The sequence below is a fragment of the chloroplast genome of Hibiscus syriacus (assembly GCF_006381635.1).
Source record: "Hibiscus syriacus chloroplast, complete genome".
NCBI classification, from domain to species: domain Eukaryota; kingdom Viridiplantae; phylum Streptophyta; class Magnoliopsida; order Malvales; family Malvaceae; genus Hibiscus; species Hibiscus syriacus.
In genome coordinates, this window is record NC_026909.1 from 60,001 (window position 1) to 87,500 (window position 27,500).

The 27,500-nt window shown below is 34.7% G+C and overlaps 30 protein-coding genes and 2 non-coding genes across 33 annotated transcripts in view. All coding sequences in view use genetic code 11, as the record gives it.

Annotated features, from left to right (window-relative positions):
- rbcL (ribulose-1,5-bisphosphate carboxylase/oxygenase large subunit) overlaps nt 1–1,036 on the forward strand; it is a 1,470-nt gene extending 434 nt beyond the window's left edge. The window contains exon 1 of the mRNA in view: nt 1–1,036. This exon is cut by the window's left edge and continues 434 nt beyond it. Within this exon, the coding sequence (YP_009132947.1) occupies nt 1–1,036 (1,036 nt within the window).
- A 786-nt stretch (nt 1,037–1,822) lies between these two features.
- On the forward strand, nt 1,823–3,301 carry accD (acetyl-CoA carboxylase carboxyltransferase beta subunit). Its single transcript has one exon. The coding sequence runs from the start codon at nt 1,823–1,825 to the stop codon at nt 3,299–3,301; it is 1,479 nt and encodes a 492-aa protein (YP_009132948.1).
- A 747-nt stretch (nt 3,302–4,048) lies between these two features.
- psaI (photosystem I subunit VIII) lies at nt 4,049–4,153 on the forward strand. The gene has a single exon. The coding sequence runs from the start codon at nt 4,049–4,051 to the stop codon at nt 4,151–4,153; it is 105 nt and encodes a 34-aa protein (YP_009132949.1).
- Nucleotides 4,154–4,559: 406 nt separating this feature from the next.
- ycf4 (photosystem I assembly protein Ycf4) lies at nt 4,560–5,114 on the forward strand. The gene has a single exon. The coding sequence runs from the start codon at nt 4,560–4,562 to the stop codon at nt 5,112–5,114; it is 555 nt and encodes a 184-aa protein (YP_009132950.1).
- Nucleotides 5,115–5,855: 741 nt separating this feature from the next.
- Nucleotides 5,856–6,545, forward strand: cemA (envelope membrane protein). Its single transcript has one exon. The coding sequence runs from the start codon at nt 5,856–5,858 to the stop codon at nt 6,543–6,545; it is 690 nt and encodes a 229-aa protein (YP_009132951.1).
- A 227-nt stretch (nt 6,546–6,772) lies between these two features.
- Nucleotides 6,773–7,735, forward strand: petA (cytochrome f). Its single transcript has one exon. It carries the CDS (start codon nt 6,773–6,775, stop codon nt 7,733–7,735), a length of 963 nt encoding a protein of 320 aa, YP_009132952.1.
- Nucleotides 7,736–8,769: 1,034 nt separating this feature from the next.
- On the reverse strand, nt 8,770–8,892 carry psbJ (photosystem II protein J). Its single transcript has one exon. The coding sequence runs from the start codon at nt 8,890–8,892 to the stop codon at nt 8,770–8,772; it is 123 nt and encodes a 40-aa protein (YP_009132953.1).
- Nucleotides 8,893–9,033: 141 nt separating this feature from the next.
- Nucleotides 9,034–9,150, reverse strand: psbL (photosystem II protein L). The gene has a single exon. It carries the CDS (start codon nt 9,148–9,150, stop codon nt 9,034–9,036), a length of 117 nt encoding a protein of 38 aa, YP_009132954.1.
- Nucleotides 9,151–9,176: 26 nt separating this feature from the next.
- Nucleotides 9,177–9,296, reverse strand: psbF (photosystem II reaction center subunit VI). The gene has a single exon. It carries the CDS (start codon nt 9,294–9,296, stop codon nt 9,177–9,179), a length of 120 nt encoding a protein of 39 aa, YP_009132955.1.
- A 9-nt stretch (nt 9,297–9,305) lies between these two features.
- On the reverse strand, nt 9,306–9,557 carry psbE (photosystem II protein V). The gene has a single exon. The coding sequence runs from the start codon at nt 9,555–9,557 to the stop codon at nt 9,306–9,308; it is 252 nt and encodes an 83-aa protein (YP_009132956.1).
- Nucleotides 9,558–10,443: 886 nt separating this feature from the next.
- On the forward strand, nt 10,444–10,539 carry petL (cytochrome b6/f complex subunit VI). Its single transcript has one exon. The coding sequence runs from the start codon at nt 10,444–10,446 to the stop codon at nt 10,537–10,539; it is 96 nt and encodes a 31-aa protein (YP_009132957.1).
- A 187-nt stretch (nt 10,540–10,726) lies between these two features.
- On the forward strand, nt 10,727–10,840 carry petG (cytochrome b6/f complex subunit 5). Its single transcript has one exon. The coding sequence runs from the start codon at nt 10,727–10,729 to the stop codon at nt 10,838–10,840; it is 114 nt and encodes a 37-aa protein (YP_009132958.1).
- A 191-nt stretch (nt 10,841–11,031) lies between these two features.
- On the reverse strand, nt 11,032–11,102 carry trnW-CCA. The gene has a single exon. It is a non-coding gene; the product is annotated as a tRNA-Trp (tRNA).
- A 197-nt stretch (nt 11,103–11,299) lies between these two features.
- Nucleotides 11,300–11,373, reverse strand: trnP-UGG. The gene has a single exon. It is a non-coding gene; the product is annotated as a tRNA-Pro (tRNA).
- A 348-nt stretch (nt 11,374–11,721) lies between these two features.
- On the forward strand, nt 11,722–11,850 carry psaJ (photosystem I subunit IX). The gene has a single exon. It carries the CDS (start codon nt 11,722–11,724, stop codon nt 11,848–11,850), a length of 129 nt encoding a protein of 42 aa, YP_009132959.1.
- A 481-nt stretch (nt 11,851–12,331) lies between these two features.
- On the forward strand, nt 12,332–12,538 carry rpl33 (ribosomal protein L33). Its single transcript has one exon. The coding sequence runs from the start codon at nt 12,332–12,334 to the stop codon at nt 12,536–12,538; it is 207 nt and encodes a 68-aa protein (YP_009132960.1).
- Nucleotides 12,539–12,843: 305 nt separating this feature from the next.
- rps18 (ribosomal protein S18) lies at nt 12,844–13,149 on the forward strand. The gene has a single exon. It carries the CDS (start codon nt 12,844–12,846, stop codon nt 13,147–13,149), a length of 306 nt encoding a protein of 101 aa, YP_009132961.1.
- Nucleotides 13,150–13,448: 299 nt separating this feature from the next.
- rpl20 (ribosomal protein L20) lies at nt 13,449–13,802 on the reverse strand. The gene has a single exon. The coding sequence runs from the start codon at nt 13,800–13,802 to the stop codon at nt 13,449–13,451; it is 354 nt and encodes a 117-aa protein (YP_009132962.1).
- A 758-nt stretch (nt 13,803–14,560) lies between these two features.
- rps12 (ribosomal protein S12) lies at nt 14,561–14,674 on the reverse strand (one part of a trans-spliced gene, as the record gives it; the record has 2 gene entries for this part). Coding sequences YP_009132963.1 and YP_009132918.1 both cover nt 14,561–14,674 — 114 coding nt within the window.
- A 180-nt stretch (nt 14,675–14,854) lies between these two features.
- clpP (ATP-dependent Clp protease proteolytic subunit) lies at nt 14,855–17,060 on the reverse strand. Its single transcript has 3 exons — nt 16,993–17,060; nt 15,763–16,056; nt 14,855–15,083 (listed from the first exon to the last, which is right to left on the reverse strand). Exons 1-3 carry the CDS (start codon nt 17,058–17,060, stop codon nt 14,855–14,857), a joined length of 591 nt encoding a protein of 196 aa, YP_009132964.1.
- Nucleotides 17,061–17,506: 446 nt separating this feature from the next.
- psbB (photosystem II 47 kDa protein) lies at nt 17,507–19,033 on the forward strand. Its single transcript has one exon. The coding sequence runs from the start codon at nt 17,507–17,509 to the stop codon at nt 19,031–19,033; it is 1,527 nt and encodes a 508-aa protein (YP_009132965.1).
- A 180-nt stretch (nt 19,034–19,213) lies between these two features.
- Nucleotides 19,214–19,315, forward strand: psbT (photosystem II protein T). Its single transcript has one exon. The coding sequence runs from the start codon at nt 19,214–19,216 to the stop codon at nt 19,313–19,315; it is 102 nt and encodes a 33-aa protein (YP_009132966.1).
- Nucleotides 19,316–19,380: 65 nt separating this feature from the next.
- Nucleotides 19,381–19,512, reverse strand: psbN (photosystem II reaction center protein N). Its single transcript has one exon. The coding sequence runs from the start codon at nt 19,510–19,512 to the stop codon at nt 19,381–19,383; it is 132 nt and encodes a 43-aa protein (YP_009132967.1).
- Nucleotides 19,513–19,616: 104 nt separating this feature from the next.
- On the forward strand, nt 19,617–19,838 carry psbH (photosystem II protein H). Its single transcript has one exon. It carries the CDS (start codon nt 19,617–19,619, stop codon nt 19,836–19,838), a length of 222 nt encoding a protein of 73 aa, YP_009132968.1.
- A 126-nt stretch (nt 19,839–19,964) lies between these two features.
- Nucleotides 19,965–21,492, forward strand: petB (cytochrome b6). Its single transcript has 2 exons — nt 19,965–19,970; nt 20,839–21,492. Exons 1-2 carry the CDS (start codon nt 19,965–19,967, stop codon nt 21,490–21,492), a joined length of 660 nt encoding a protein of 219 aa, YP_009132969.1.
- Nucleotides 21,493–21,721: 229 nt separating this feature from the next.
- petD (cytochrome b6/f complex subunit IV) lies at nt 21,722–22,940 on the forward strand. The gene is made up of 2 exons: nt 21,722–21,729; nt 22,466–22,940. Exons 1-2 carry the CDS (start codon nt 21,722–21,724, stop codon nt 22,938–22,940), a joined length of 483 nt encoding a protein of 160 aa, YP_009132970.1.
- A 260-nt stretch (nt 22,941–23,200) lies between these two features.
- Nucleotides 23,201–24,184, reverse strand: rpoA (RNA polymerase alpha subunit). The gene has a single exon. It carries the CDS (start codon nt 24,182–24,184, stop codon nt 23,201–23,203), a length of 984 nt encoding a protein of 327 aa, YP_009132971.1.
- A 65-nt stretch (nt 24,185–24,249) lies between these two features.
- Nucleotides 24,250–24,666, reverse strand: rps11 (ribosomal protein S11). Its single transcript has one exon. The coding sequence runs from the start codon at nt 24,664–24,666 to the stop codon at nt 24,250–24,252; it is 417 nt and encodes a 138-aa protein (YP_009132972.1).
- A 142-nt stretch (nt 24,667–24,808) lies between these two features.
- rpl36 (ribosomal protein L36) lies at nt 24,809–24,922 on the reverse strand. Its single transcript has one exon. It carries the CDS (start codon nt 24,920–24,922, stop codon nt 24,809–24,811), a length of 114 nt encoding a protein of 37 aa, YP_009132973.1.
- A 457-nt stretch (nt 24,923–25,379) lies between these two features.
- rps8 (ribosomal protein S8) lies at nt 25,380–25,784 on the reverse strand. Its single transcript has one exon. The coding sequence runs from the start codon at nt 25,782–25,784 to the stop codon at nt 25,380–25,382; it is 405 nt and encodes a 134-aa protein (YP_009132974.1).
- Nucleotides 25,785–25,951: 167 nt separating this feature from the next.
- Nucleotides 25,952–26,320, reverse strand: rpl14 (ribosomal protein L14). The gene has a single exon. The coding sequence runs from the start codon at nt 26,318–26,320 to the stop codon at nt 25,952–25,954; it is 369 nt and encodes a 122-aa protein (YP_009132975.1).
- Nucleotides 26,321–26,450: 130 nt separating this feature from the next.
- rpl16 (ribosomal protein S16) overlaps nt 26,451–27,500 on the reverse strand; it is a 1,570-nt gene continuing 520 nt past the window's right edge. Inside the window, exon 2 of the mRNA in view lies at nt 26,451–26,852. Within this exon, the coding sequence (YP_009132976.1) occupies nt 26,451–26,852 (402 nt within the window). The remainder of the gene's footprint in view (nt 26,853–27,500) is intronic.

Genomic DNA, 27,500 nt, shown 5'->3' on the forward strand with positions numbered 1-27,500 from the left:
GCGAATCCCTATTGCTTATGTTAAAACTTTCCAAGGCCCGCCTCATGGCATCCAGGTTGAAAGAGATAAATTGAACAAGTATGGTCGCCCCCTATTAGGATGTACTATTAAACCTAAATTGGGGTTATCCGCTAAGAACTACGGTAGAGCAGTTTATGAATGTCTACGTGGCGGACTTGATTTTACCAAAGATGATGAGAATGTGAACTCCCAACCATTTATGCGCTGGAGAGACCGTTTCTTATTTTGTACCGAAGCACTTTTTAAAGCACAGGCTGAAACAGGTGAAATCAAAGGGCATTACTTGAATGCTACTGCGGGTACATGTGAAGAAATGATGAAAAGGGCCATGTGTGCCAGAGAATTGGGAGTTCCTATCGTAATGCATGACTACTTAACAGGTGGGTTCACTGCAAATACTACCTTGGCTCATTATTGCCGAGATAACGGTCTACTTCTTCACATCCACCGCGCAATGCACGCAGTTATTGATAGACAGAAGAATCATGGTATGCACTTTCGTGTACTAGCTAAAGCTTTACGTATGTCTGGTGGAGATCATATTCACGCTGGTACAGTAGTAGGTAAACTTGAAGGAGAAAGGGAAATAACTTTGGGCTTTGTTGATTTATTACGTGATGATTTTATTAAACAAGATTCAAGCCGTGGTATTTATTTCACTCAAGATTGGGTTTCTCTACCAGGTGTTCTGCCCGTAGCTTCGGGGGGTATTCACGTTTGGCATATGCCTGCTTTGACCGAGATCTTTGGAGATGATTCCGTACTACAATTCGGTGGAGGAACTTTAGGACACCCTTGGGGAAATGCACCGGGTGCCGTAGCGAATCGAGTAGCTTTAGAAGCATGTGTACAAGCTCGTAATGAGGGACGTGACCTTGCAGCCAAGGGTGCTGAAATTATCCGCGAGGCTAGCAAATGGAGTCCTGAACTAGCTGCTGCTTGTGAAGTATGGAAGGAGATCACATTTGACTTCAAACCAGTGGATACTTTAGATAAAGAAAAAGAAAAAGGATAAAAAGAAAAATTGACTTCAAAGCAATGGATACTTTGTAATCCAGTAATTACTGTACTGTCGGTTTGTTGAATTGCAATTAAACTCGGCCCAATCTTTTACTAAAAGGATTGAGCCGACCCTATTGTCTTGTCTATATTTTTGATAGATATATTTTTATCTAGATATATCTTAAATACAAAATCTTAAATACAAAAATAAAAGACTAAAGACAACTCAAATTTTCGCCGAGGTCCATAATTAATCTTATGTATGTGTATGGATTGGATCCTTAGGATTGGTGTATTCTTTTCTATCCTATATCCCACAGTTTCGGATCATGGATCGAGCCAAGCATCACAACTTCTTCTACCCATCCTGTATGTTGTCCTTTTGGTTCCGTGTTGGAATAGAAACTTATTCTATTGTATTAGTAGACGAGATTTTACGAAACATTGTATTGTATTAGTAGTAGAGATTTTACGAAAAAGGGTCTTGATGGGAGAAAAATTTCTTTTTTCAATTTTTTCAGTGCGAATTTTACACAACATGGGGAAATCACTATTTCGAATTGAAAATTGATATTTCTAATTGAAAAGAAAAAAGAGCTCTATCATATATAATGAACTGCTACTCCAGGTTCTCACAAAAGAGAATTGTTTCCTTCAACATTCACTCATTGTTCGTTAATAACCCTAGTGATTGTATCTAGTATGCGTATTCTGATAGGAAATAAAATATTCAGTTGATTTTTCATCGAATGACTATTCATCTATTGTACTTTCATGTAAATAGAGGCAAGAAAGCTCTATGGAAAAATCATGGTTCAATTTGATCTTGTCTAAGGGGGAATTAGAATACAGATGCGGGCTAAGTAAATCAATGGATAGCCTCGGTCCTATTGAAAATACTAGTGTAAACGAAGACCCGACTAGAAATGATACGGATAAAAACATTCATGATTGTAGTGACAGCTCTAGTTATTACAGTAAGGTTGATCATTTAGTTGGCGTCAAAGACATTCGGAATTTCATTTCTGATGACACCTTTTTAATTAAGGATAGTAATCAAGATAGTTATTCCATATATTTTGATAGTAAAAATCAAATTTTTGAGATTAACAATGATCATTCTTTTTTGAGTGAACTAGAAAGTTTTTTTTATAGTTATCGTAATTCTAGTTATATGAATAATGGATCGAAAAGCGATGATCCCCACTATGATTTTAACTTGTATGATACTAACTATAATTGGAATAATCACATTAATAGTTGTATTGACTCTTATCTTCGTTCTCAAATCTGTATTGATAGTTCCATTTTAAGTGGTAGTGACAATTCCAACGATAGTTATATTTATAATTACATTTGTGGCGAAGGTGGAAAGAGTAGTGAAGGCAAGAATTTCGATATAATAACTCGCGAAAATGGTAATGATTTAACTCTAAAAGAAAGTTCTAATGATCTCGATCTATACAAGCATTTGTGGGTTCAATGCGAAAATTGTTATGGATTAAATTATAAGAAATTGCTTAAGTCAAAAATGAATATTTGTGAACAATGTGGATATCATTTGAAAATGAGTAGTTCAGATAGAATCGAACTTTCGATTGATCCAGGCACTTGGGGTCCTATGGATGAAGACATGATCTCTCTGGATCCCATTGAATTTCAGTCTGAAGAAGAGCTTTATAAAGATCGTATTGATTTTTATCAAAGAAAGACTGGATTAACTGAGGCTATTCAAACAGGCACGGGTCAACTAAACGGTATTCCTATAGCAATCGGGGTTATGGATTTTCAGTTTATGGGGGGTAGTATGGGATCCGTAGTAGGCGAAAAAATCACCCGTTTGATCGAATATGCTACCAATAATTTTTTACCTCTTATTCTAGTGTGTGCTTCCGGAGGAGCACGCATGCAAGAAGGAAGTTTGAGCTTGATGCAAATGGCTAAAATATCTTCTGCTTTATATGATTATCAATCAAATAAAAAGTTATTTTATGTATCAATTCTTACATCTCCTACTACTGGTGGAGTGACCGCGAGTTTTGGTATGTTGGGGGATATCATTATTGCTGAACCCAATGCCTATATTGCATTTGCGGGTAAAAGAGTAATTGAGCAAACATTGAATAAAACAATACCTGAGGGTTCACAGGCGGCTGAATATTTATTCCATAAGGGTTTATTCGATCCAATCGTACCACGTAATCCTTTAAAAGGTGTTCTGAGTGAGTTAGTTCAGCTCCACGGGTTTTTTCCTTTGAATCAAAATTCAATCAAGTAGAGTCTTAAGTTAAATTATTTTCTTTGTAGTGAAAAGGCAGTTAGTTAGTTTATCAGAATCAAAGTCAAAGCCCATTACGCGGGCTTTGACTTTGTGACATAAAATGGAATTGTCGAAAAACAAATTTTGTGGATAATTATTATTATCCGATATTACTAATGAGTAAACCTCTATCAACAAGATAAAAAGCGAATTTTTCCTTCTGTGAAATGAAATTCGAATTTGGCGAGACAAATAAAACGAATTTTATCTTCCTCTATTGCTTGCGTATGTATATATAATTCAAATATAGAAAAAATAGAATATAAATATAGAGTTTTGCATCTTTCTATATCTCCCGAAAATTCTATTTTTACTAAAAATCCCTGTTCTTGGATCGGATTCTAACGAATCGAATCTTTCGACAATTTGTAATAAACTCGTTCTTTATTAAATTCTAAAATGAAAATTAGAAATTAAAATTAGAAGACAAGAACAATAGAATAATAAGAAAAGTAAGAATAAAGTAAGATAATAAAGAAAGTGGATTATCTTATCATACACCTATTTTATTTGATTTAGAAAGATGGGCAAGTCCTTTTATTTAATTCTACATTCCTTGCACTTATTAGATATCTAGACTCGCTTAGAAATACTTAGTATTTAGATATATTTAGTATAATATACGAATTATAATATAATCATTATAAGATATATTTCTAACTAACAATATAACAGGTACAAATATTAAATTGAGGTACCCATTTTATGACAACTTTCAGCAGCTTTCCCTCTATTTTTGTGCCTTTAGTAGGCCTAGTATTTCCGGCAATTGCAATGGCTTCTTTATCTTTGTATGTTCAAAAAAACTAAGATTTTTTAGATTCGATGGGGCCAAGACCAAATCTTATCTATTTTTTTTTTCAAGACTTAGATGCCACGGATACCTATTTAGTAGAATATTGTATAACATCCGGCTTTTCCGAACCGAACATAAATGAAACCTCTTATGCATACGTAAACATGATATAGGGTTAAATGAATTATAGCAAGTACCGAACGGATGTATGAAATTAAAGTCTATATATCTAGTAGATCTGTATAGGGGATCATATAAAAGGGGATGATTTTAGATCTAAGCAATTTGATGAATTCCTTCTAAAAGTTCATATCAAAATAGTACTAGTTGATGAGAGTTACTTCGGAAACAAAAAAAGTAAAGTCGAATTTTTTTGGTTATTCTCTCAATTCCAATAAAATGCAACTGGATCTAGTATGTATGAGTTGGCGATCAGAATCTATATGGATAGAATTTATAGTGGGGTCTCGAAAAACAAGCAATTTCTGCTGGGCCTTTATCCTTTTTTTTGGTTCATTAGGGTTTTTATTAGTTGGAACTTCTAGTTATCTTGGTAGGAATTTGATATCTTTATTTCCGTCTCAGCAAATAGTTTTTTTTCCACAAGGCATCGTAATGTCTTTCTATGGGATCGCAGGCCTCTTTATTAGTTCCTATTTGTGGTGCACTATTTTTTGGAATGTGGGCAGTGGTTATGATCGATTCGATAGACAAGAGGGAATAGTATGTATTTTTCGTTGGGGTTTTCCTGGAAAAAATCGTCGCATCTTTCTACGATTCCTTATGAAAGATATTCAGTCCATCAGAATAGAAGTTAAAGAGGGTATTTATGCTCGTCGTGTCCTTTATATGGAAATCAGAGGCCAGGGGGCCATTCCCTTGACTCGTACTGATGAGAATTTGACTCCGCGAGAAATTGAGCAAAAAGCTGCTGAATTGGCCTATTTTTTGCGTGTACCGATTGAAGTCTTTTGAAATGAATTTGCAGAATAAATGCTTTCTCGCCAGGAGGAAAAAACTCAAGTCAAGAATCCTCTTTTTTCTATAGCAGAACTAAACTGAAGTCTATAGCAGAACTAAACTGAAGTTTCTTCAGAATGCCCATTCGAACCAAAGCAGACGTATACGGAAGAGTCATAACATAAAAAAAGTTTTTTGTCCACAAAAATTGTTTTTTATGCGTCTGTAAAACCACTCAACTTAATCTTAATTCAGTAACAAAACAAGGAAGAAATCGAAATAATGGATTTGTCTCATATATCAAAGTATTTCGAAATAAGGACTTTCTATTTTTATTATTTTTATTTTCAATATTTGGAGTTGATACGTTAGATACAGAATATAGCCAGGGCGCTCCTTCGTCTCAAAATCTGAATAGAACAATCTTTATTATTTGAGTCGGTTCTTTCGGGCAGTTATCAAAAGAGGGCAATTGCTTCGAATTTGATCAATTGAGATATCTGGAAACAATAACAATATCAATATAACAATAATATAGATATTTCATTCGAACATTCGAATTCAAAGTGGATTCTTTTTTTCTATTTCTGTATTCTTTTTAGATTCAAGGACTAAGCACTGAATCAAAAAAAAAAACAGAAACTAGATTCATGGGCCCCTACCTTATAATATAATGAAAGGCATGCTTGATAGAGAGATTAGATCACATAAAGTCAACGAATGAGGTGGGTTCATTAACAATTCACAGATGAAAAAATGGCAAAAAAGAAAGCATTCACTCCCCTTCTATATCTTGCATCTATAGTATTTTTGCCCTGGTGGATCTCTCTCTCATTTAATAAAAGTCTGAAATCTTGGATTACTAATTGGTGGAATGCTAGGCAATCCGAAACCTTTTTGAATGATATTCAAGAAAAGAGTATTCTAGAACAATTCATAGAAGTAGAGGAACTCTTCCTGTTGGACGAAATGATAAAAGAATACCCGGAAACACATCTACAAAAACTGCGTATAGGAATCCACAAAGAAACGATCCAATTGATCAAGATGCACAATGAGGATCGTATCCATACGATTTTGCACTTCTCGACAAATCTAATCTCTTTCGTTATTCTAAGTGGTTATTCTATTTTGGGGAATGAAGAACTTCTTTTTCTTAACTCTTGGGTTCAAGAATTCCTATATAATTTAAGCGACACAATAAAAGCTTTTTCTATTCTTTTATTAACAGATTTATGTATCGGATTCCATTCGCCCCACGGTTGGGAACTAATGATTGGCTATATCTACAAAGATTTTGGATTTGCTCATAATGATCAAATCATATCTGGTCTTGTTTCTACCTTTCCAGTCATTCTAGATACAATTTTTAAATATTGGATCTTTCGTTATTTAAATCGTGTATCTCCGTCACTTGTAGTTATTTATCATTCAATGAATGACTGAAAATGATTCACGGATTCAATTATAATCTTTCCTTACTTTCTATATAAGCAAAGCATGCAAAGTCGTACTTACTTTATTCTTTATTCTTTCTACCCATCAGGAGACTCCTCTATTTCAGTCATTTTTTTTTTTTTCAGTAAAAGTAAATAGCAGAATCGTGGATAGGGAACTATACTAGTGACCTACCTAATTTTATTGTAGAAATTTTCGGGATCAATGATTGGACCATGCAAACTAGAAATACTTTTTCTTGGATAAAGAAGGAGATTACTCGATCCATTTCCGTATCGCTCATGATCTATATAATAACCGAGGCATCCATTTCAAATGCATATCCCATTTTTGCGCAGCAGGGGTATGAAAATCCACGAGAAGCAACTGGGCGTATTGTATGTGCCAATTGCCATTTAGCTAATAAACCCGTGGATATTGAGGTTCCACAAGCGGTACTTCCTGATACTGTATTTGAAGCGGTTGTTAGAATTCCTTATGATATGCAACTGAAACAAGTTCTTGCTAATGGTAAGAAAGGGGCTTTGAATGTGGGTGCCGTTCTTATTTTACCGGAGGGGTTTGAGTTAGCCCCTCCTGATCGTATTTCGCCCGAGATGAAAGAAAAGATAGGCAATCTGTCTTTTCAGAACTACCGCCCCACTAAGAAAAATATTCTTGTGATAGGTCCTGTTCCTGGTCAAAAATATAGTGAAATCACCTTTCCTATTCTTTCCCCAGACCCTGCTAGTAATAAGGATGTTCATTTCTTAAAATATCCCATATACGTAGGTGGAAACAGGGGAAGGGGACAGATTTATCCCGACGGGAACAAAAGTAACAATACAGTTTATAATGCTACGGCAACAGGTATAGTAAGCAAAATCATACGAAAAGAAAAAGGGGGGTACGAAATAACCATAACGGATGCATTGGATGGACATCAAGTGGTTGATATTATTCCCCCAGGACCGGAACTTCTTGTTTCAGAAGGTGAATCTATCAAACTCGATCAACCATTAACAATTAATCCTAATGTGGGTGGATTTGGTCAGGGGGATGCAGAAATAGTACTTCAAGATCCACTACGCGTCCAAGGCCTTTTGTTCTTCTTGGTATCTATTGTTTTTGCACAAATCTTTTTGGTTCTTAAAAAGAAACAGTTTGAGAAGGTTCAAGTGTCCGAAATGAATTTCTAAATCAGAAACATCAAATTTGTAAACAAAGAACAAATTCTTTCTGGCAATTAGGTTAGGTATGATGAAAAAAGTATGAAAAGTCTTTTGCTTGTTTATATTCTTTCTCTAGGAATTACTTTTCCCGCATTCAAAATATGTATATTGTGAAGAAGACTATTTGTCTTTACTTTTTTTTTTTCTTTTTTCAATCTAAATTGGATTAAATTGGAGGGGTGTAATTCTATTCCTATTGTCAGATTGAAATGTCACAGAATGGGTTTTGTTTTCTAAATTCAATTTGATTAGATACTAAACATAAGATAAGTAAGCGGAGAATATAAAGGAAGGATAAATGAGGGGAACAAATAATTACAGGGACTATTCTTCGTCTTCGTAGCCTTCGACACAAGAAAAGGAATTTTACACATCCTTTTCTTGTGTTGTGTCGAAATAATAACAATTCTGGAACCCGTTCGTCAAAGATTTCTATTCTTAGTTTAGATTTTTCCAGATTTTTCATAACCCTTTCTTTTTTTTTTTTGATTTACTTATAATAGATAATAGATATTTTTTTTTTAATAGATAATAGATATTTTTTTTTTGATTTACTTATAATAGATAATAGAATAAGTAATAAGGATAATATAATAAGTATAAAATAAGTCTAAACTAAATAAGTAAAATATAAAATATAATAAGTAATGGACAACCAAAAAAAAGAAATATAAATAAAGAAATATAAATATTAAATATATATTGTGTCATCCAATTGAGTGATTCCTTTTTTTTTTTTCTTCTAACCTTGAAAGTCTCGATAGATACTATCGAAGAACAGATTCTATGAATCAATTAATTGAGTTCATTTTTCAAAAAAATCATCGGAAAAAGTGATCCATTTGTTGTCATTTATACGACCAAAATATTATGATCATTAAGAATTCAACGGGACCCTTCCTCGCGAATCAGACAACGAAAGAGGAGGGGGGCCCCGTTGAGTTCTTACACTTTCATGCCTATAACTTAGTTCATCCCATTATTACATCTTATATTCCATATTAGAGGGACGAACCCAATCCAGAATATGAACCATAAAAGAAAATACCTATTAAACCGATCACAGGAATACCAGTTACCGTACCTATTATCCAAAGAGGAATCCTTCCAGTAGTATCGGCCATTTATCCCGCTTCCCTCCGCATTTCATCAAGTGGTCGTGCTAAAGACATAAACAGTCATAGATAATTATGAGATACAATCCTTCCGAATGGGATAAGAGAATTCCTACTATTATTTAATATTCTACTACTCTTTTTTTTTTCTTAATTGAAGAAATAATTGGAAAATAAAACAGCAAGTACAAAAATGAGTAATAACCCCCAGTAGAGACTGGTACGATTCAATTCAACATTTTGTTCGTTCGGGTTTGATTGTGTCATAGCTCTATAATTAATTCGAATTAGGTTTATCGTTGGATGAACTGCATTGCTGATATTGACCCCAAAAAAGAAACGGTAGGTACAGCCAGTCCGTGAACAGCCAACCATCGCACTGTAAAAATTGGATAGGTTCGATCTATGGTCATTGGGCCCTCCTAAAAAGATCTACTAAATTCATCGAGTTGTTCCAAAGAATCAAAACGGCCAGTTATTAATGGAATTCCTTGTCGGCTCTCTGTAAAATACTCGTTTGGACGAGGGCTTCCAAACACATCATAAGCTAAACCTGTGCTGACGAATAACCAACCCGCGATGAATAGGGAAGGTATAGTAATACTATGAATGACCCAGTATCGAATACTGGTAATAATATCAGCAAAAGAACGTTCTCCTGTGCTTCCAGACATGCTGAGCTCCACATATTCTTGTAGGGGATCGATTCCGTAAAAGATGGGATCAGTAAACGGAAATTCACTGAAACTCAATCTTTGTGAGATCGTCAATATTGTACCAAAGGTATTTTTAGAGTATACCGAATCAGTATAGCTATCCTTCTTCTGACACAGCAACGCAATTTCAGACAGTATATCGACATGAAGTGCTAGATAATTTCTTTCTTCTTCTTGCTTGTCGATGTATAACCACGTATCATGCAATAGAAAATTCCTGAAATTCCTGGAATATAATAAATATAATATATAATATAGGGGTTCTATTATTGGCTTGGGCCTAGAAACGGAAGATCAGGTAACCCGTGAATCCAACGAGTTGGTTTATAATAATTCATGAAGGAAATTATCATATTTCCGCAAGTCAATTAGATGCGAAATCTAAAAATTTACTTTTTTCATAGTTGCACAAGGGGTTTTGTTTTTTGTTGTAAGCCCTCCTTTTTTCTTTTTTTTAAGGAATTGCTTAGTCGTCTAGTAACAAGTAAGAGTAGTCGATAGTATTAGATATAGATAAAAAAAAAAGAACAAAGAATAAAATAAAAAAAAAAAATTCTACTAATCAATATTTGTGAGGTGGCCTTTCTTGTATTCTTGTATTAGATCCAAAGGGTTTTTCTTGACCTAACTACAAAGATGATGAATCGATTTTTTTTTCTTTTCTTGGCCTGCCGCTCTATTTTTGTGAATAACGTTTAGAATGATTGATGAATCAAAAAATACCAATTGAACTTATTATTTCAATTGGTATTTTTGCTTATCCCCGTCTCGTTTAAAAATTGAAACTTAGGTAAGTGCTTTATAAACATATGTATAAAAAGAACATATTTCATTTAGCCCCTTCATGCCTACTATAACTAGTTATTTCGGTTTTTTACTAGCGGCTTTAACTATAACCTCAGCTTTATTTATTGGTCTGAGTAAGATACGACTTATTTGAAAATTAATTGAATGAACGAACAATTCATAAAAACAACGCTTTCTGTCCTATTCCATATATTCTATAATATTCTATAGTTCCTTACCGTGTTAATTATCGATTATTAGTTATTGATATTCAGGGGCACTAGAGATTAATATTTAGGGATAGATATTACCTTTCTTTTTCTCCTTTCAAATAAATTGAAATGATTGAAGTTTTTCTATTTGGAATCGTCTTAGGCCTAATTCCTATTACTTTGGCTGGATTATTCGTAACCGCATATTTACAATACAGACGTGGTGATCAGTTGGACCTTTGATTAATTAACATCTCTTTTTTTGACTTTTGACTGACCCCTTTCTTTAATTCTTTAATTTTATATCTTTAATTTTATAAAAATTTTATAATTTAAATTTAATAATTTAATCCAAGGAGATCAAATTCGAATTGCTGTTCAATTTTTTTTTTTTTCAGTTCGGTGTAATTTTCGACCTAATAAGAGCCGAATCGCGCTCTGTAGGATTTGAACCTACGACATTGGGTTTTGGAGACCCACGTTCTACCGAACTGAACTAAGAGCGCTTTCTTATCATAATAAATATCATAATAAATAAGACTGTAAAAAAGAGGATTCTTTTATTTTATAACCCCAATACATCGCGCACACCTACTCCTATCATATATCATATATAATATGAGAAAATGATAGATTATGTATGCTTAATTTTAATCAATCTAAAACGACTCCCTCGTTACTGCTCAAAGGAGAAGTAATAGGTAGGGATGACAGGATTTGAACCCGTGACATTTTGTACCCAAAACAAACGCGCTACCAAGCTGCGCTACATCCCTTTCAATTGGCCTACAATGTCATTGTAGAGAATCCCTGTCTTGTTTTCCACACCCTTATTTCATCTATTGATATACAAAAATTATCTTTCCATTTCCTCTTTTTGGTCTCATATAACAACCATATAATGAATAATAAATGAATATTTTTGGCGGGAATTCTCAGGCGGAAAGGGACCTATTTTGCTGTTTTAAGAAATGGAAAATCTTATCTATCGAATCCTTGTACATTTAAATTTTAATTAGGAATTCCGGGTACAAATATACAAATATAAGTGGTCTTTAACCACACATACATGTGATTATATATGTATTACCTTAATGTAATACGATAAAGAAGGAGGATTTAAAATGCGAGATCTAAAAACATATCTTTCCGTAGCACCGGTACTAAGTACTCTCTGGTTCGGTTCTTTAGCGGGTTTATTGATAGAGATCAATCGTTTCTTCCCGGATGCGTTAACATTCCCTTTTTTTTAATTCTAGTTATTGCCACGGGACGGGGCGAAAAGATTAGATCGAGATACAATCAAATATCTGTGACTACTCTCTCGCCCCCCTTTATTTTAGTTTAGTTTTTTTTTTTAGAATTAGATAAAATAAATAAGGAAGGTAGAACGAAAAAGTGGATTCAACCTCACCGAAATTCGGGTTCAAGCTCCAATTAAATTACTAGTAGAGCGAAAAGAGAAATGTGGCTGGAACAACAGTATCCTACAAGATACTTAAAGAAAATACCGTACTGTGATTTGATTCTAAATAGAGTTAGAAATCGTTGTATTACTTATTCTTATTATTTACTATTACTATAAATCTATATTGATTTACTATATTGATTGCAACGAAATCTTTCAGGATTTGGTTTTGAGTTAGCAACTTTTATTTTTTTTTCATTCCTTTCTTCTTCGCTTTTGATCGGAAAATAGAAAAGTTGGGTAACTTAAAAACTCAAAGGAGGTTCATGGCCAAGAGTAAAGATGTCCGAGTAACGATTATTTTGGAATGTACCAGTTGTGTTCGAAAGGGCCTTAATGTTAATAAGGGATCAACGGGCATTTCCAGGTATATTACTCAAAAAAATCGACACAATACGCCTAGTCGATTGGAGTTGAAGAAATTCTGTCCCTACTGTTACAAACATACAATTCACGGGGAGATAAAAAAATAAAGCGGCTCGTATATGTCACCCCTTCCCGAGAATATGAAAATCTGACAGAAAATTATGACATTAGGTATAAATATATTAAGTATATAATTAGTTATAGATATAACGCATATTTTATTTATATATTTAAATAAATAATAAAATAAACAAACCAAATCCTGTTTATTATATTCATTCTATAAACCAAATCCTGTTTATTATATTCATTCTATAATTTAATTTGAATTTTATACGATCAAAATAGGATTTTAGAAATAGGATTCTTTTTAGAAATAAGGAATAAATTAGAAATAAGGAATAAAGAAATCATGGATAAATCCAAGCGACTCTTTCTTAAATCCAAGCGATCTTTTCGTAGGCGTTTGCCCCCGATCCAATCGGGGGATCGAATTGATTATAGAAACATGAGTTTAATTAGTCGATTTATTAGTGAACAAGGAAAAATATTATCTAGGCGAGTAAATAGATTGACCTTAAAACAACAACGATTAATTACTATTGCTATAAAACAAGCTCGTATTTTATCTTCGTTACCCTTTCTTAATAATGAGAAACAATTTGAAAGAAGCGAGTCGACCGCTAGAACTACTGCTCTTAGAACCAGAAATAAATAGGCTTACCCCTTCAATTGATTCAAAAGTATCAAACGTAGACTGATGCTTTATTCAAAAAATCTGATAATCAAAATTGTCGTAAGAAAAAATAAATCAAAAATAAATAAAAGAATCGAATCCGGTTGGGGAAGAAAAATCAATCTTTTTTTTTTATTGAGCGTCTTCACTCATCTTGTTTTGATGACCTTATCAGAATCATAATTTTTTATCATATTAATTTCTACTCTACCTTCCCCGAGTTCATTCTCGAGGGAACCCTATTTCATTTAAAGCATTTCGTTGGATTCCTTCCGATATCCTTATTTTATAATCTCGTTGGAAATCATATAAAGACAATTCCTATTTGAGATAGCTATTTGTGCAAGTATTTTACGATTCAGAAGCAACTGTTTCTTGTACAGATTGTGTATTAATCTACTATAACTATAGGATACCCCCATTCCGCGAATTACTGCATTTATTCGAGTAATCCACAAACGACGAAAATCTCTTTTTTTCCTATCTCTATCCCGATGAGCCGAAACCAAAGCTCTTATTCTTTGTTGAGTAATAGTTCGAGTAAGTCTTGAATGAGCCCCTCGAAAGCTTGATGCAAATAAACTAATTTTTGTTCGACGTCTCCGAGCTATAGATCCCCGTTTAATTCTGGTCATTGAATAAAAGAAATTTTGATGAATAACTAATTCTTTCTTTCAGTTATTCTTTTCTAATCTATTAATAACAAAACGGATTCTTCCAATGTATAAAATAAAAATTCCAATGGCTTTTGCTACTATAACCGTCCCCACCACGATTTTTCCTTTTTTCTAGGCATTTCGCCTTGAAATAAGAAATTGTATTGATACTAGGTATCAAAAAAAGCATATTAACTAAAATAAAGGAGTAAATAGAAATGGATAAATAGTGGGTTCCATCGTTTCTATGGTTACTTCTTAAACGGTGAGGCCCTCTCTATACACCGGAGCCCCTTCCTTCATTTAATTGGTAACTTGTACAGTTCACACTCTTCGGCTCTACTCATAAATATTCCAGTAATAGATCTTTCACAACGAGATCTATCTTATACAGTAACGGTATGTAAGTATGAGGATTAATTGGGTAGCTGACCCTGTTAGTCCGTTCTTTGCAAGAGTCGAAGCATAATCTTTTTGCTTTTTAAATAGGATTTTCCCCGCTTAATGGATAAGCATTTGCTACCAATGGGGAATTTTTTCTCATCTTAAAACCCAAGATTGGATTTGCGCCAACGAAAACCATAAATTTCATACACAATATACACAATAGAAGGATATGGTAGATCTATCTTTTTTAGATAGTGAACGGAAGAACCCCATTCTATTCACTGGTACTGATCGTTGATACTGAAAAAATTGTTTCTTTTTTCTCAGCCCATGATCTGAACAAGTCGCACATACACCCTAGTACATGTTCCTCGGCGCTGAGGACATCCCCCAAGAGCAGGGGATTTCGTGACATTTCTAATTGGCTGTCTTGCATTTCTAATAAGTTGTTTAATAGTTGGCATACTGAATTATATACATAATAGACTGGTTTAGATCGATCCTAACCAGATGATTCTGAATTACTTCTTTTTCTATTTAAAAGATTAATAAAATATTAGCCCCTTAGGCTTAAAGGAAAGGAGTAAGAGGGATTAAATCAATCTTAATTAAATTGTGGATTGGTGTTAAATCGTTGCTATTTGTTATGGAACCGCTACATGATCCACAATTCCATGAGCTTGGGCTTCTGTTGCTGACATAAAAACATCTCTTTCCATGTCTTCGGATACAACCCATAAGGGCTTGCCCGTTCTTTGTACATAAACCCTTGTGAGGCTTTCGCGAAGTTTCAGTAGTTCTTCCGCTTCCAGGATAAATTCTCCCGTTTGTGCCTCATAAAAAGAACTAGCAGGTTGATGGATCATTACCCTGATGATATAACATGATAAAAGGTTCTTCTAACTCACATAATGAGGCGAGAAGAATAGCTAAAGAATAATAAGAAAAAGATAGAATTGAACAACCGTACAGGCATTTTTTGCGCATTGCATACGGCTTTACAATGGAATTCTCTTTTTTTTTTCTTTCATCGAAAAAAGAAAAAGAGAAAATATAGAGTCTATTAGACCCGGATCAATAAATAATCCAATTACCACCCTTCTTTTTTTTCTTTTTTTTGGATAAAGTTAAAATACTATGATGGCTCCGTTGCTTTATATATTTATTATTTATTTCGTCTGTGATTCAGCAATCCCAAAGTTTCTTTTTTTTTTTCAAAAAAAAAAGTAAAGAAATAGTCTTTTTTTTCGTACTCTTTTTTTTATATTTATAACATAAATATTGTTAATAGCCTCTGGTGTGAAAAGAAAAAAAGTTTGTGACGCTGAGATGGGCCCACGACAGCTAAGATAAAATTGGAAATGCCCTTTCTCTCATACTACTCTTTCGATACATAATCTAATATTTTGTTTGAAAAAAAAAAAGAAATCAAAAAAAAAATTCATATCGAATTCGAAGTGCCATGCTATTATTACTTACTAATTCATATTTCATATGGCGAAGGCATAGTCTTCCTTTTTCTTTCCATCAAATAAAAAAAACTCATTGGCGCCGAGCGTGAGGGAATGCTAGACGTTTGGTAATTTCTCCTCCGGCCAGGAGAAAAGATCCCATTGAAGCGGCCAATCCCATGCATATTGTATGCACATCTGGTTGCACAAATTGCATAGTATCATAAATGGCTACTCCGGGTATTACCCATCCGCCAGGAGAGTTTATAAACAAATACAGATCTTTGGTATCATTCTCTATACTGAGGTATACCATAAGACCAATAAGTTGATTCGAGATCTCGCTATCAACCCCTTGGCCTAAAAAAAGTAATCTTTCTCGATAAAGTCGGTTGATTAGGATAAAATTGTATCCCTTAGTAGCCGTACAGGCACCTTTTGATGCATACGGTTCAACAAAAATTGCGAAAAAAAATCAATGTGTAGATTCCAAGCCATCCTTCATTTTTTCTAGTGGGCCTTTTCTAACTTCTAATTTCTAATGAAGGGGCTTTTTCTTACATTTTTTAAATCAAATGAAATTCAAAATGAAATTAAAGAAAGATGAGTTTTGGCCCGTTTTCCTATAATATAGAAAAAATTCGCTAAACTTATCGCACAAACTTTTCATTGATCTATTTTTTTTTTCATTGGGATTCAATCCAAATCACGATGTCATTTTCTTGTTCCTGAATGGGTTTCATCAATTTTTTATTCAATTTTTTTTAGGTTTATGCTCTACTCCGAGGAAAAATCTGCCCGATTTTGATTTGCGCATATAGGACAAATGACCTAATACCACGTCTTTTTGCTATGATTTCATTTACTTTTTTATTTTATTTATTTTAATTAAATTCCTTTTTCTTTCACGTTTTCCGCCAAATATTCAACGTATTTCTCATATTATTCGATTGATTAACAGTTTGAAATTGCTCTTATTTCTATTCTTAATTTCTATTAAAATTTTTTTCATTTTAAAATAAAAAAGATTTATGATTATGATATAGGTGGTAATCATAAATATATTACCAATTGGGTTTTTTCTAAACGGAGCCTGGATGCTTCATTTTATCGGTCCAACCAAGCCAACCATAAATCATTCTAATTGAAAATATTAATCTGGATACCCCCCAAAAAAAATGAAATGGATCTCTATTGCACTTCATTAGACTTCACGCTACAAATTTTTGATAATTCAATCAATCTTTTTTTGGCGAAACAGAGGATATCTCGATCGGGCGAGAGAACGGGGGAATCCCATATGACCCAATATATTTGACAAGTCGCACTATACGTCAACCCAAACTGCATCTTCCTCCCCCGGATTTCGAAAAGGAACTCTTGGAACACCAATAGGCATTAAAGAAAAGAAAAAGAATTAAATACTATATTTCACTTTGATGTGGAAGCGTAATAGTGGTCTTAATAATATTGGCCTTTATCATATTTTATACATAGATAGAATTTATCATATTTTATACATAGATAGAATAAGGCCATAAAATAAAGATAAAGAAAGACAGAATGAATGAAAGAGAATTCTTACCAATAGGTCCTTTGAATGATGAACAAATTAGGGATGCGTTCATTCATAAAAAATAGGATCAACCCCATTGCGTATTGATACTTATCGGGTATAGAATAGATCTGCTTCTCTTTTTTCTTCTGAGCCGAATTCTTCCCTTATTACTAATGGAATAGAACAAATATTAATCCTTTCTCCGAAAGAATCACCGAAAAGGGGAGGTATCCCAATGCAATAAAGTTACATAGTGTCTATTTTTCGTTGATATAAGGGGTATTTCCATGGGTTTGCCTTGGTATCGTGTTCATACTGTCGTATTGAATGATCCCGGTCGCTTGCTTTCTGTTCATATAATGCATACGGCTCTGGTTGCTGGTTGGGCCGGTTCAATGGCTCTATATGAATTAGCCGTTTTTGACCCCTCCGATCCCGTTCTTGATCCAATGTGGAGACAAGGTATGTTCGTTATACCCTTCATGACTCGTTTAGGAATAACCAATTCATGGGGCGGTTGGAGTATTACAGGGGGGACTATAACAAATCCGGGTATTTGGAGTTACGAAGGTGTGGCCGGAGCACATATTGTGTTTTCTGGCTTGTGCTTCTTGGCAGCTATCTGGCATTGGGTATATTGGGATCTAGAAATTTTTTGTGATGAGCGCACAGGAAAACCTTCTTTGGATTTGCCCAAGATTTTTGGAATTCATTTATTTCTCTCAGGAGTGGCTTGCTTTGGCTTTGGCGCATTTCATGTAACAGGATTGTATGGTCCTGGAATATGGGTGTCCGACCCTTATGGACTAACTGGCAAGGTACAACCTGTAAATCCGGCGTGGGGCGTGGAAGGTTTTGATCCTTTTGTTCCGGGAGGAATAGCCTCTCATCATATTGCAGCGGGGACATTGGGCATATTAGCGGGCTTATTCCATCTTAGTGTCCGTCCGCCCCAACGTTTATATAAAGGATTACGTATGGGAAATATTGAAACCGTCCTTTCCAGTAGTATAGCTGCTGTTTTTTTTGCAGCTTTTGTTGTTGCCGGAACTATGTGGTATGGTTCAGCAACTACTCCCATCGAATTATTTGGTCCTACTCGTTATCAATGGGATCAAGGATACTTCCAGCAAGAAATATATCGAAGGGTTAGTGCTGGGTTAGCCGAAAATCAAAGTTTATCAGAAGCTTGGTCTAAAATTCCTGAAAAATTAGCTTTTTATGATTACATTGGCAATAATCCGGCAAAAGGAGGATTATTCAGAGCGGGTTCAATGGACAACGGGGATGGAATAGCTGTTGGGTGGTTAGGACACCCTATCTTTAGAGATAAAGAAGGGCGTGAACTTTTTGTACGCCGTATGCCTACTTTTTTTGAAACATTTCCGGTTGTTTTGGTAGACGGAGACGGAATTGTTAGAGCAGATGTCCCTTTTAGAAGGGCAGAATCAAAGTATAGTGTCGAACAGGTAGGTGTAACTGTTGAGTTCTATGGCGGCGAACTCAATGGAGTGAGTTATAGTGATCCTGCTACTGTGAAAAAATATGCTAGACGTGCTCAATTGGGTGAAATTTTTGAATTAGATCGTGCTACTTTGAAATCCGATGGTGTTTTTCGTAGCAGTCCGAGGGGTTGGTTTACTTTTGGGCATGCTTCGTTTGCTTTGCTTTTCTTCTTCGGACACATTTGGCATGGTGCTAGAACCCTGTTCAGAGATGTTTTTGCCGGTATTGATCCAGATTTGGATGCTCAAGTAGAATTTGGAGCATTCCAAAAACTTGGAGATCCAACTACAAGAAGACAAGTAGTCTGATGCAAGATTGCTTTGTTATTTTTCGCTTCTATTTTCTATTTGTGATTTGACATAGGCTGCTGGAAAAATCTTGATTAAAATCGCTGCCTTTTCCTTTTCTTTTTCTTTCTTTATTTTATTCGGGAGATGATTCCAAATAAACAGGTACGGAAGCTATAATTGTAAACCACGATCGAATTTATGGAAGCATTGGTTTATACATTCCTCTTAGTATCTACTCTAGGGATAATTTTTTTCGCTATCTTTTTTCGAGAACCGCCTAAAGTTCCAACTAAAAAATGAAATGATTTTTCATTATCTCAATTGAAGTAATGAGCCTCCCAATATTGGGAGGCTCATTACTTCAATCAGTCCCCGTGTTCCTCGAATGGATCTCTTAATTGTTGAGAGGGTTGCCCAAAGGCAGTATATAAGGCATACCCAGTAAAACTTACAAGTAAACCAGATATAGAGATGGCGACTAAGGTTGCTGTTTCCATTATTATATAATTTCAAGATCACAATGGATCTATGATAAGATCGTTTATTTACAGCGGAATGATATACAAAGTCAACAGATCTCACTGAATACAAAATAAGATTTATGGCTACACAAACCGGTGAGGGTAGTTCTAGATCTGGTCCAAGACGAACTGTTGTGGGGGATTTTTTGAAACCTTTGAATTCGGAATATGGTAAGGTAGCCCCTGGATGGGGAACGACTCCTTTGATGGGTGTCGCAATGGCTTTATTTGCGATATTCTTATCTATTATTTTGGAGATTTATAATTCTTCCGTTTTACTGGATGGAATTTCACTGAATTAGATTCACAAGAACCACGAAGCCTCGCTTTTCAATAGAAAAAGTGAAACTTTTAGTTCTCGGATTTTTTAGCCCATTCTATTTCGGTAGTTCGATCGCGAAATTTATTTGTTTCTGTATTTCCGGAATATGAGTGTGTGACTTGTTATAATTGATCCTATTGATAGTACAGAAAATGGGTCTGTCATCTTGATCGAGATAGTTTTATCCCGTCGGATAGTCATTCTAGTATCTGGAACACGGAATATATGAAATGGATCACAAAGTATTTGGACTATGATTCATACTTACTATTCAAACCTCGCGGCCGGACTCAAAAAAAAAATGCAAACAAAGAAGGAGTTATATTATTTATAAATATAAATCGAAAGATTTTTTATTCTTTCAAACTCTCATTTAGTTTATACTTTTTTTGATCAAAGGACAAACCTTTCTTTTCTTTGTATTTTTATTTATTCTATTCATTGAATAAGCGATGATCCACTGGTTCTTACTCAAAGAATCTTTGGACTTAGTTTGAAGGTTTTATTGAATCATCGCGGTTCTGGTATGAATCTGAAGTTTCAATTGATTCATAGGGTCTTAACAAGAGAATTCCTAGCAAAAATAAAGTAAAGAAAACAAGAATAAAGCCACATTCCATAAAATAACAAATCAAAGCAAAGAAGAAGAAAGAAGAAATAAGTAGTAAAGAAGAAGAAATAAGTAGGTAAATAGAAGATTCAAGAGGCCTGTAACGATCAACATAAAGACGAATGCGCCGACTTGATTTTTTGGCATTATAATTACAACTACAAAAAAGAGCTTTCGGATTTTTACTCTTTTGTGTCTTCAGATAAAATTGAATGAAAAGATTAAGAAGTTTCAAACTTTCTATTCCATATCCGTTTCAGCTATTACTTGTATTACTTGGGTGTTTTTGTTTGAGCTGTACCATTTTTGTTTGAGCTGTACGAGATGAAATTCTCATATACGGTTCTCAGGGGGGGAGTCCTCTTGGTTTACCTATCTCAATAAAGTCTATGATTGGTTCGAAGAACGCCTCGAGATTCAGGCGATTGCAGATGATATAACTAGTAAATATGTTCCTCCTCATGTTAACATATTTTATTGTCTAGGAGGAATTACGCTTACTTGTTTTTTGGTACAAGTAGCTACAGGATTTGCTATGACTTTTTACTATCGTCCAACCGTTACTGAGGCTTTTGCTTCTGTTCAATACATAATGACTGAAGCTAACTTTGGTTGGTTAATCCGATCAGTTCATCGATGGTCGGCAAGTATGATGGTCTTAATGATGATCCTACACGTATTTCGTGTCTATCTCACTGGTGGTTTTAAAAAACCTCGCGAATTAACTTGGGTTACAGGCGTGGTTCTGGCTGTGTTGACCGCATCTTTTGGCGTAACAGGTTATTCCTTACCTCGGGACCAAATTGGTTATTGGGCAGTCAAAATCGTAACAGGCGTTCCGGAAGCTATTCCGGTAATAGGGTCGCCTTTGGTAGAGTTATTGCGTGGAAGTGCTAGTGTGGGACAATCCACTTTGACCCGTTTTTATAGTTTACACACTTTTGTATTACCTCTTCTTACTGCTGTATTTATGTTAATGCATTTCCTAATGATACGTAAGCAAGGCATTTCTGGTCCTTTATAGAGAATATAGACCCTTTAGAGAGAATACAGACCATAGCTATATTGTAACCAATAATTTCTCTTATTACTTGGGGGAGGAACAATAGTATTTCATTGCTACAAATATGGATTATTGAAAAAAAAAAAATAAGACATGTATTTGGATATTTCCTTTCAACTCCACAATATTCTATTATTTATTTGATATGACATGAATAGTTGAAGGGAATTTCCCGAAGAGAAAATGGATTATGGGAGTGTGTGACTTGAACTATTGATTGGGCCGTGCAGAAATATGCCTTTATCTGCTACATTGGAATTCACAACCAAATGTGTCTTTGTTCCAACCACCGTGTAAGCCCCATACAAAGGATAGGCTGGTTCGCTTGAAGAGAATCTTTCTATGATCAGACCTGACGATGTTGTGTATAAACAGGGCTCCGTAAGATCCAGTAGAATAAGTGATTTGGCATAACCCAAATTAGATTTTAGTTATTTTTTTTTACTTTCTTATCTTAATAGTATGAAAATGCATTCATTTCTTCTGCATCGACCCGATTTTATTATACTATCGGAGTGAAACAAGGGATCTAAAGAAGAGCCAAAGGCTAGACTATATTAGTAACAAGTAAATCCTTTGTATGTAAAAAATCTCGATATATTTTTTGTTGGATAAAGGCGAATCGCAAGGCCGAAGACGACCCAGAAAGCACTTGATCACGATCAACTTTGTACGCCTACTTGGGTATTGAGCATTTACCTGTAAAAATGAAATTCCTTGGAATGTATAGCTGCAACTTCGTAAAATGGAATCGGGTAACTTTTTTCTTACATAGGGAATCATTCATATATGTGGGGATAACATATAGATTTATTTTATAGGTATCCGTTTGTATCCATTTTATTCGATTGACTTTTGCTTGAGCCGGATGATGAAAAATTATCATGTCCGGTTCCTTCGGGGGATGGATTTAGAAAAATTCACCTATCCTAATAACAAAAAAACCTGACTTGAACGATCCTGTATTAAGAGCTAAATTAGCTAAAGGTATGGGTCATAATTATTATGGGGAACCCGCATGGCCCAATGATCTTTTATATATTTTTCCAGTAGTAATTCTCGGTACTATTGCTTGTAACGTGGGCTTAGCGGTTCTAGAACCTTCAATGATTGGTGAACCCGCGGATCCATTTGCAACTCCTTTGGAAATATTACCTGAATGGTATTTCTTTCCTGTATTTCAAATACTTCGTACAGTACCTAACAAGTTATTGGGTGTTCTTTTAATGGTTTCAGTACCCGCGGGATTATTAACAGTACCTTTTTTGGAAAATGTTAATAAATTCCAAAATCCATTTCGTCGTCCAGTAGCGACAACCGTTTTTTTGATTGGTACTGCAGTAGCCCTTTGGTTGGGTATTGGAGCAACATTACCGATTGATAAATCCCTAACTTTAGGTCTTTTTTAAATTGATTCAATAAAAAAAAATATATTATGATGTACGTATCTAGGGAGTAGTCACTTCAAAGCCAAAGTGAATTCTCCCTAGATACATTTATTCAATTCTGGTCCAAATCTATGGATTGTGCTGAAGGTTCAAAATCCATTTTCATTTTTTTTTCTAAAGTAAAAAAAAAAACGAAAATGGATTAAATGTGGATTATTAAATGTGGATTAAATGGATTAATGGATTAAAAATTTTTGTAAATCAATTTCGATAATGCTTTTCTACTTTTTTTCTAGAATGCCCAATATTTGTTTTACATCTTCTATGCGAAAGTGTTCAATTTTCATAAGGTCCTCTCGACTGTTATTCAAAAGGTCCAATAATGTATGTATATTGGACTTTTTGAGACAATTATAGATCCTGGGGGGCAGTTCTGATTGGTCAATAAAAATAGATTTCAATGCTATTTCTTTTTTCTTTTTTCTTAGTTTAGCTAATCTATCATGAAACGGAAAAAAAGGTAAAGTAACGTTGTCTTGATTGTTTTCTAAATGTAAGTTTTCTTCTTCCGCATGTAGAAAAGGAATAAATAAATCAATCAAATTGCGAGAGGCTTCGTGAAGTGCTTCTTTTGGAGTTAAACTTCCATTTGTCCATATTTCTAGAAAAAGTATCTCCTGTTTTTCATTATCATTCCCATAACAATGAATACTATGATTCGCATTTCGAACAGGCATGAATACAGCATCTATAGGATAACTTCCGTCGTGAAAGTTCTTTGGCGTTTTTATACCGTATCCTCTATTTCTCTCGATTTGTAATCCAATACACAAATCAATTGGTTCGGTTAGGCTGGCTATATGCTGTGTATTATCAACGATTTCCACAGAAGGTGGTAAGATGATGTCTTGAGCAGTTACATATCCGGGACCTTTGGCACAAATAAAGGCGTTATGAGTTCCATACAAATTACCTCTCAATACAATTTCTTTCAAATTCATGAAAATTTCATGGACTGATTCTTGAATACCTACTATGGTAGAATATTCGTGTGGTATTTTCTCAGATTTTGCACGTGTAATGCATGTTCCTTCTATTTCTCCAAGTAAAGCTCTTCGCATCGCAATGCCTATTGTGTCGGCTTGGCCTTTCATAAGTGGAGACAGAATAAAGCGCCCATAATAAAGACGCTTACTATCTGTTCTTGATTCAACGCACTTCCACTGTAGTGTCCGAGTAGAGACTTTTACTTTCTCTCGAACCATAGTAATATTATTTGATCAGATCATTGAATCATTTATTTCTCTTGAAATCTCTTTAGTGTTTATTTCTACACACGTCTTTTTTTAGGGGGTCTACAGCCATTATGTGGCATAGGGGTTACATCCCGTACGAAACTTAATAGTATACCACTTCTACGAATAGCTCGTAATGCTGCATCTCTTCCGAGACCAGGACCCTTTATCATAACTTCTGCTCGTTGCATACCTTGGTCTACTACTGCTCGAATAGCATTTCCCGCTGCGGTTTGAGCAGCAAAAGGGGTCCCCCTTCTTGTACCCTTGAATCCACAAGTACCGGCGGAGGACCAAGAAATTACCCGACCTCGTACATCTGTAACAGTAACAATGGTATTGTTGAAACTTGCTTGAACATGAATAACTCCTTTTGGTATTCTACGTGTGCTTTTCCGTGCACTACTGCGCCCACTCCTACGTGAACCAACTTTTGGTATAGGTTTTGCCATATTTTATCATTTCATAAAGATAAGTCAGAGATATATGGATATATCCATTTCATGTCAAAACAGATCTTCTATTTTTATTTGTTTATCGCTTTCTTTAAGATTAGTTTCTTTTCTTTAAGGAGTTCTTTTTAGACTAGAAAGATTATCCTTGTCTTTGTTTATGTCTCGGGTTAAAACAAATTACGATAATTCGTCCCCTCCTACGGATTAGTCGACATTTTTCACAAATTTTACGAACGGAAGCCCTTATTTTCATAGTTGTTATTCCTTAAAGTTTTCCGAATCCACTTATTGGAAGAAAATAAGTTTCTTGAAATTTTTGAACCTTGAATTGGATCCCCCCGAAAGGAATCTTGAAGTTGAAAAAACTACCTAATCGTTCGAATCCTTGTTGCGGAGTCTATAAGTTATACGCCCCCTGGTTGAATCATAAGCACTTACTTCACTTTTGTTGACTCTATCCCACGTTGGTATACGTATAAAACTCTCCTGAAACATAACCTAGAATCAGATCTTCATTATCTAAAGGAATTCGGAATGGGAGTGATTCACTAATTAAACCTCCATGAATCCATTTTTTGTTCTTTGTAAAACTTCCTTAACGTATCAACTACGGTAGGGCAGGAGGAGTTCTATTAGACAACCCGTGCTTTTTTCTTTTTTTTTCACATCACAAATGGAAAGTTTCGGATACAATTCGTATATCGGCCACATTACCATATATAACACAAAATTTCTCCACCGATTCCTTCTAGTCGAGCCTCCCGGTCTGTCATTATACCCCGAGAAGTAGAAAGAATTACAATCCCCATCCCGCCTAAAATTCTAGGAATTTGTTGATAGTTAGAATAGATTCGTAGACCCGGTCGACTTATCCGTCGTAAATTTAAAATAGTTCTATGTGGTCCTTTCCTATTCCTTCTATGTCGTAGGGTTAAAACCAAAAAATATTTGTTGCGCTCCCGATGTTTCCTTACGTTATCGATAAAACCTTCTCGTAAAAGTATTTTGACGATGTTTTCAGTGATGTTAGTAGATCCTATTCGAATCGTTCCTTTTCTATTCATGTCAGCATTTCGTATAGAGGTTATTATGTCAGCAATAGTGTCCTTACCCATTGTAAACTAAAATTATTCTTGCTCCCGAATTTTGATATAACCAACGTGTTCTTTTTTTTTTTACTTTTTTACTTAGTAAAGGTATATACGTGAGACACAATCTACTAATTAATCTATGTCATTTAAATACTCTAATTTAAATACTATAACTATATTGGGGTCTCGTCTTATAATACCTCAGGAGCTAATGAAACTATTTTAGTGAAATTTAACTGTCTCAATTCCCGGGCGATCGCACCAAAAATTCGAGTTCCTTTTGGATTTCCTTCTTGATCAATGACAACTGCAGCATTGTCATCATATCGTATTATCATCCCGTTGTCACGTTTGAGTTCTTTAGAAGTACGTACAATTACAGCTCTGATCACTTCTGATCTTTCTAGAGGTGTATTTGGTACTGCTTCCTTGATCACAGCAACAATAACGTCACCAATATGAGCATATCGGCGATTACTAGCTCCTATGACTCGAATACACATCAATTCTCGGGCCCCGCTGTTATCTGCTACATTCAAATGGGTCTGAGGTTGAATCATTTTTTAAATCTCTTCTTTCAATGTAACAAAGGACGAAGAAAAAAAGAAATATTGTTTGTCAAAAAAAAGGAAACCTGCAATTTTTTTTTTGATTCCCAAGACAAGACTTCTTTCCTTTGGTTCTATATTCCTATCCTGAAATAATGAATTGAGTTTTTATAGGCATTTTGGACGCCGCTATTGAAATAGCCTTTCTGGCTATATTTTCGGCTACTCCGCTCATTTCATAAAGTATTCTGCCCGGTTTAACGACAGCTACCCAATACTCCGGAGATCCTTTCCCCGAACCCATACGTGTTTCTGTAGGTCTTACCGTAACTGGTTTATCTGGAAATATACGTACCCATATTTTTCCACCACGGCGTACATTTCGTGTCATTGCGCGGCGCCCCGCTTCTATTTGTCTAGATGTAATCCAAGCGGGTTCAAGTGCTTGAAGAGCATATCTACCGAAACAAATGCGATTACCTCGATAAGATATTCCTTTCATTCTTCCTCTATGTTGTTTACGAAATCTGGTTCTTTTTGGGTTATAGTTGATGGTTGTTTATGAATTCCATCTCTACTACAGAACTGGACATGAGAGTTTCTTCTCATCCAGCTCCTCGCGAAAAAAAAAAATGACTAAAAAAATATTTTATTCTTAAGATATACAGGTAGTTAATGAATAATAGATTGAATCTTGGGATTCTTTGCTTTGAGATTTTATCTGATCTATTAGAAATTTTTATATCTTGTTTGTATTTTTATATCTTGTTTGTATATATATTGGATATATATAAGGAATTGAACGCGGATTCTATTTCTAGATAATGTCTTATCTTGGTTTTGTTATAATGTTATAACGAATCTTTGTTTTTTATCATATTCATATCAGATTCAGATCGACAAAAATTTAACAATCAAATAAAATGAAAATAAAATTTTCGCGGGCGAATATTTACTCTTTCAATATCTAGTTCAGTTGTCGGGTTAACTCATGACCTATCAGAATCAGAATAAAAAGAAATGAAGTGGTCTCTGGTTTGTTCCGCCATCCTACCCGATAAATCATTAGGATTCGTTTTCAATAGAATCCTCTGCATTCACGGGTTCCGTCGTCCCCATCGCTTCTCGATTAATGCTTAGGTCTGAATTGTCCAATGGAGCCTTAATTTATTATAATTTATTATTTAATATT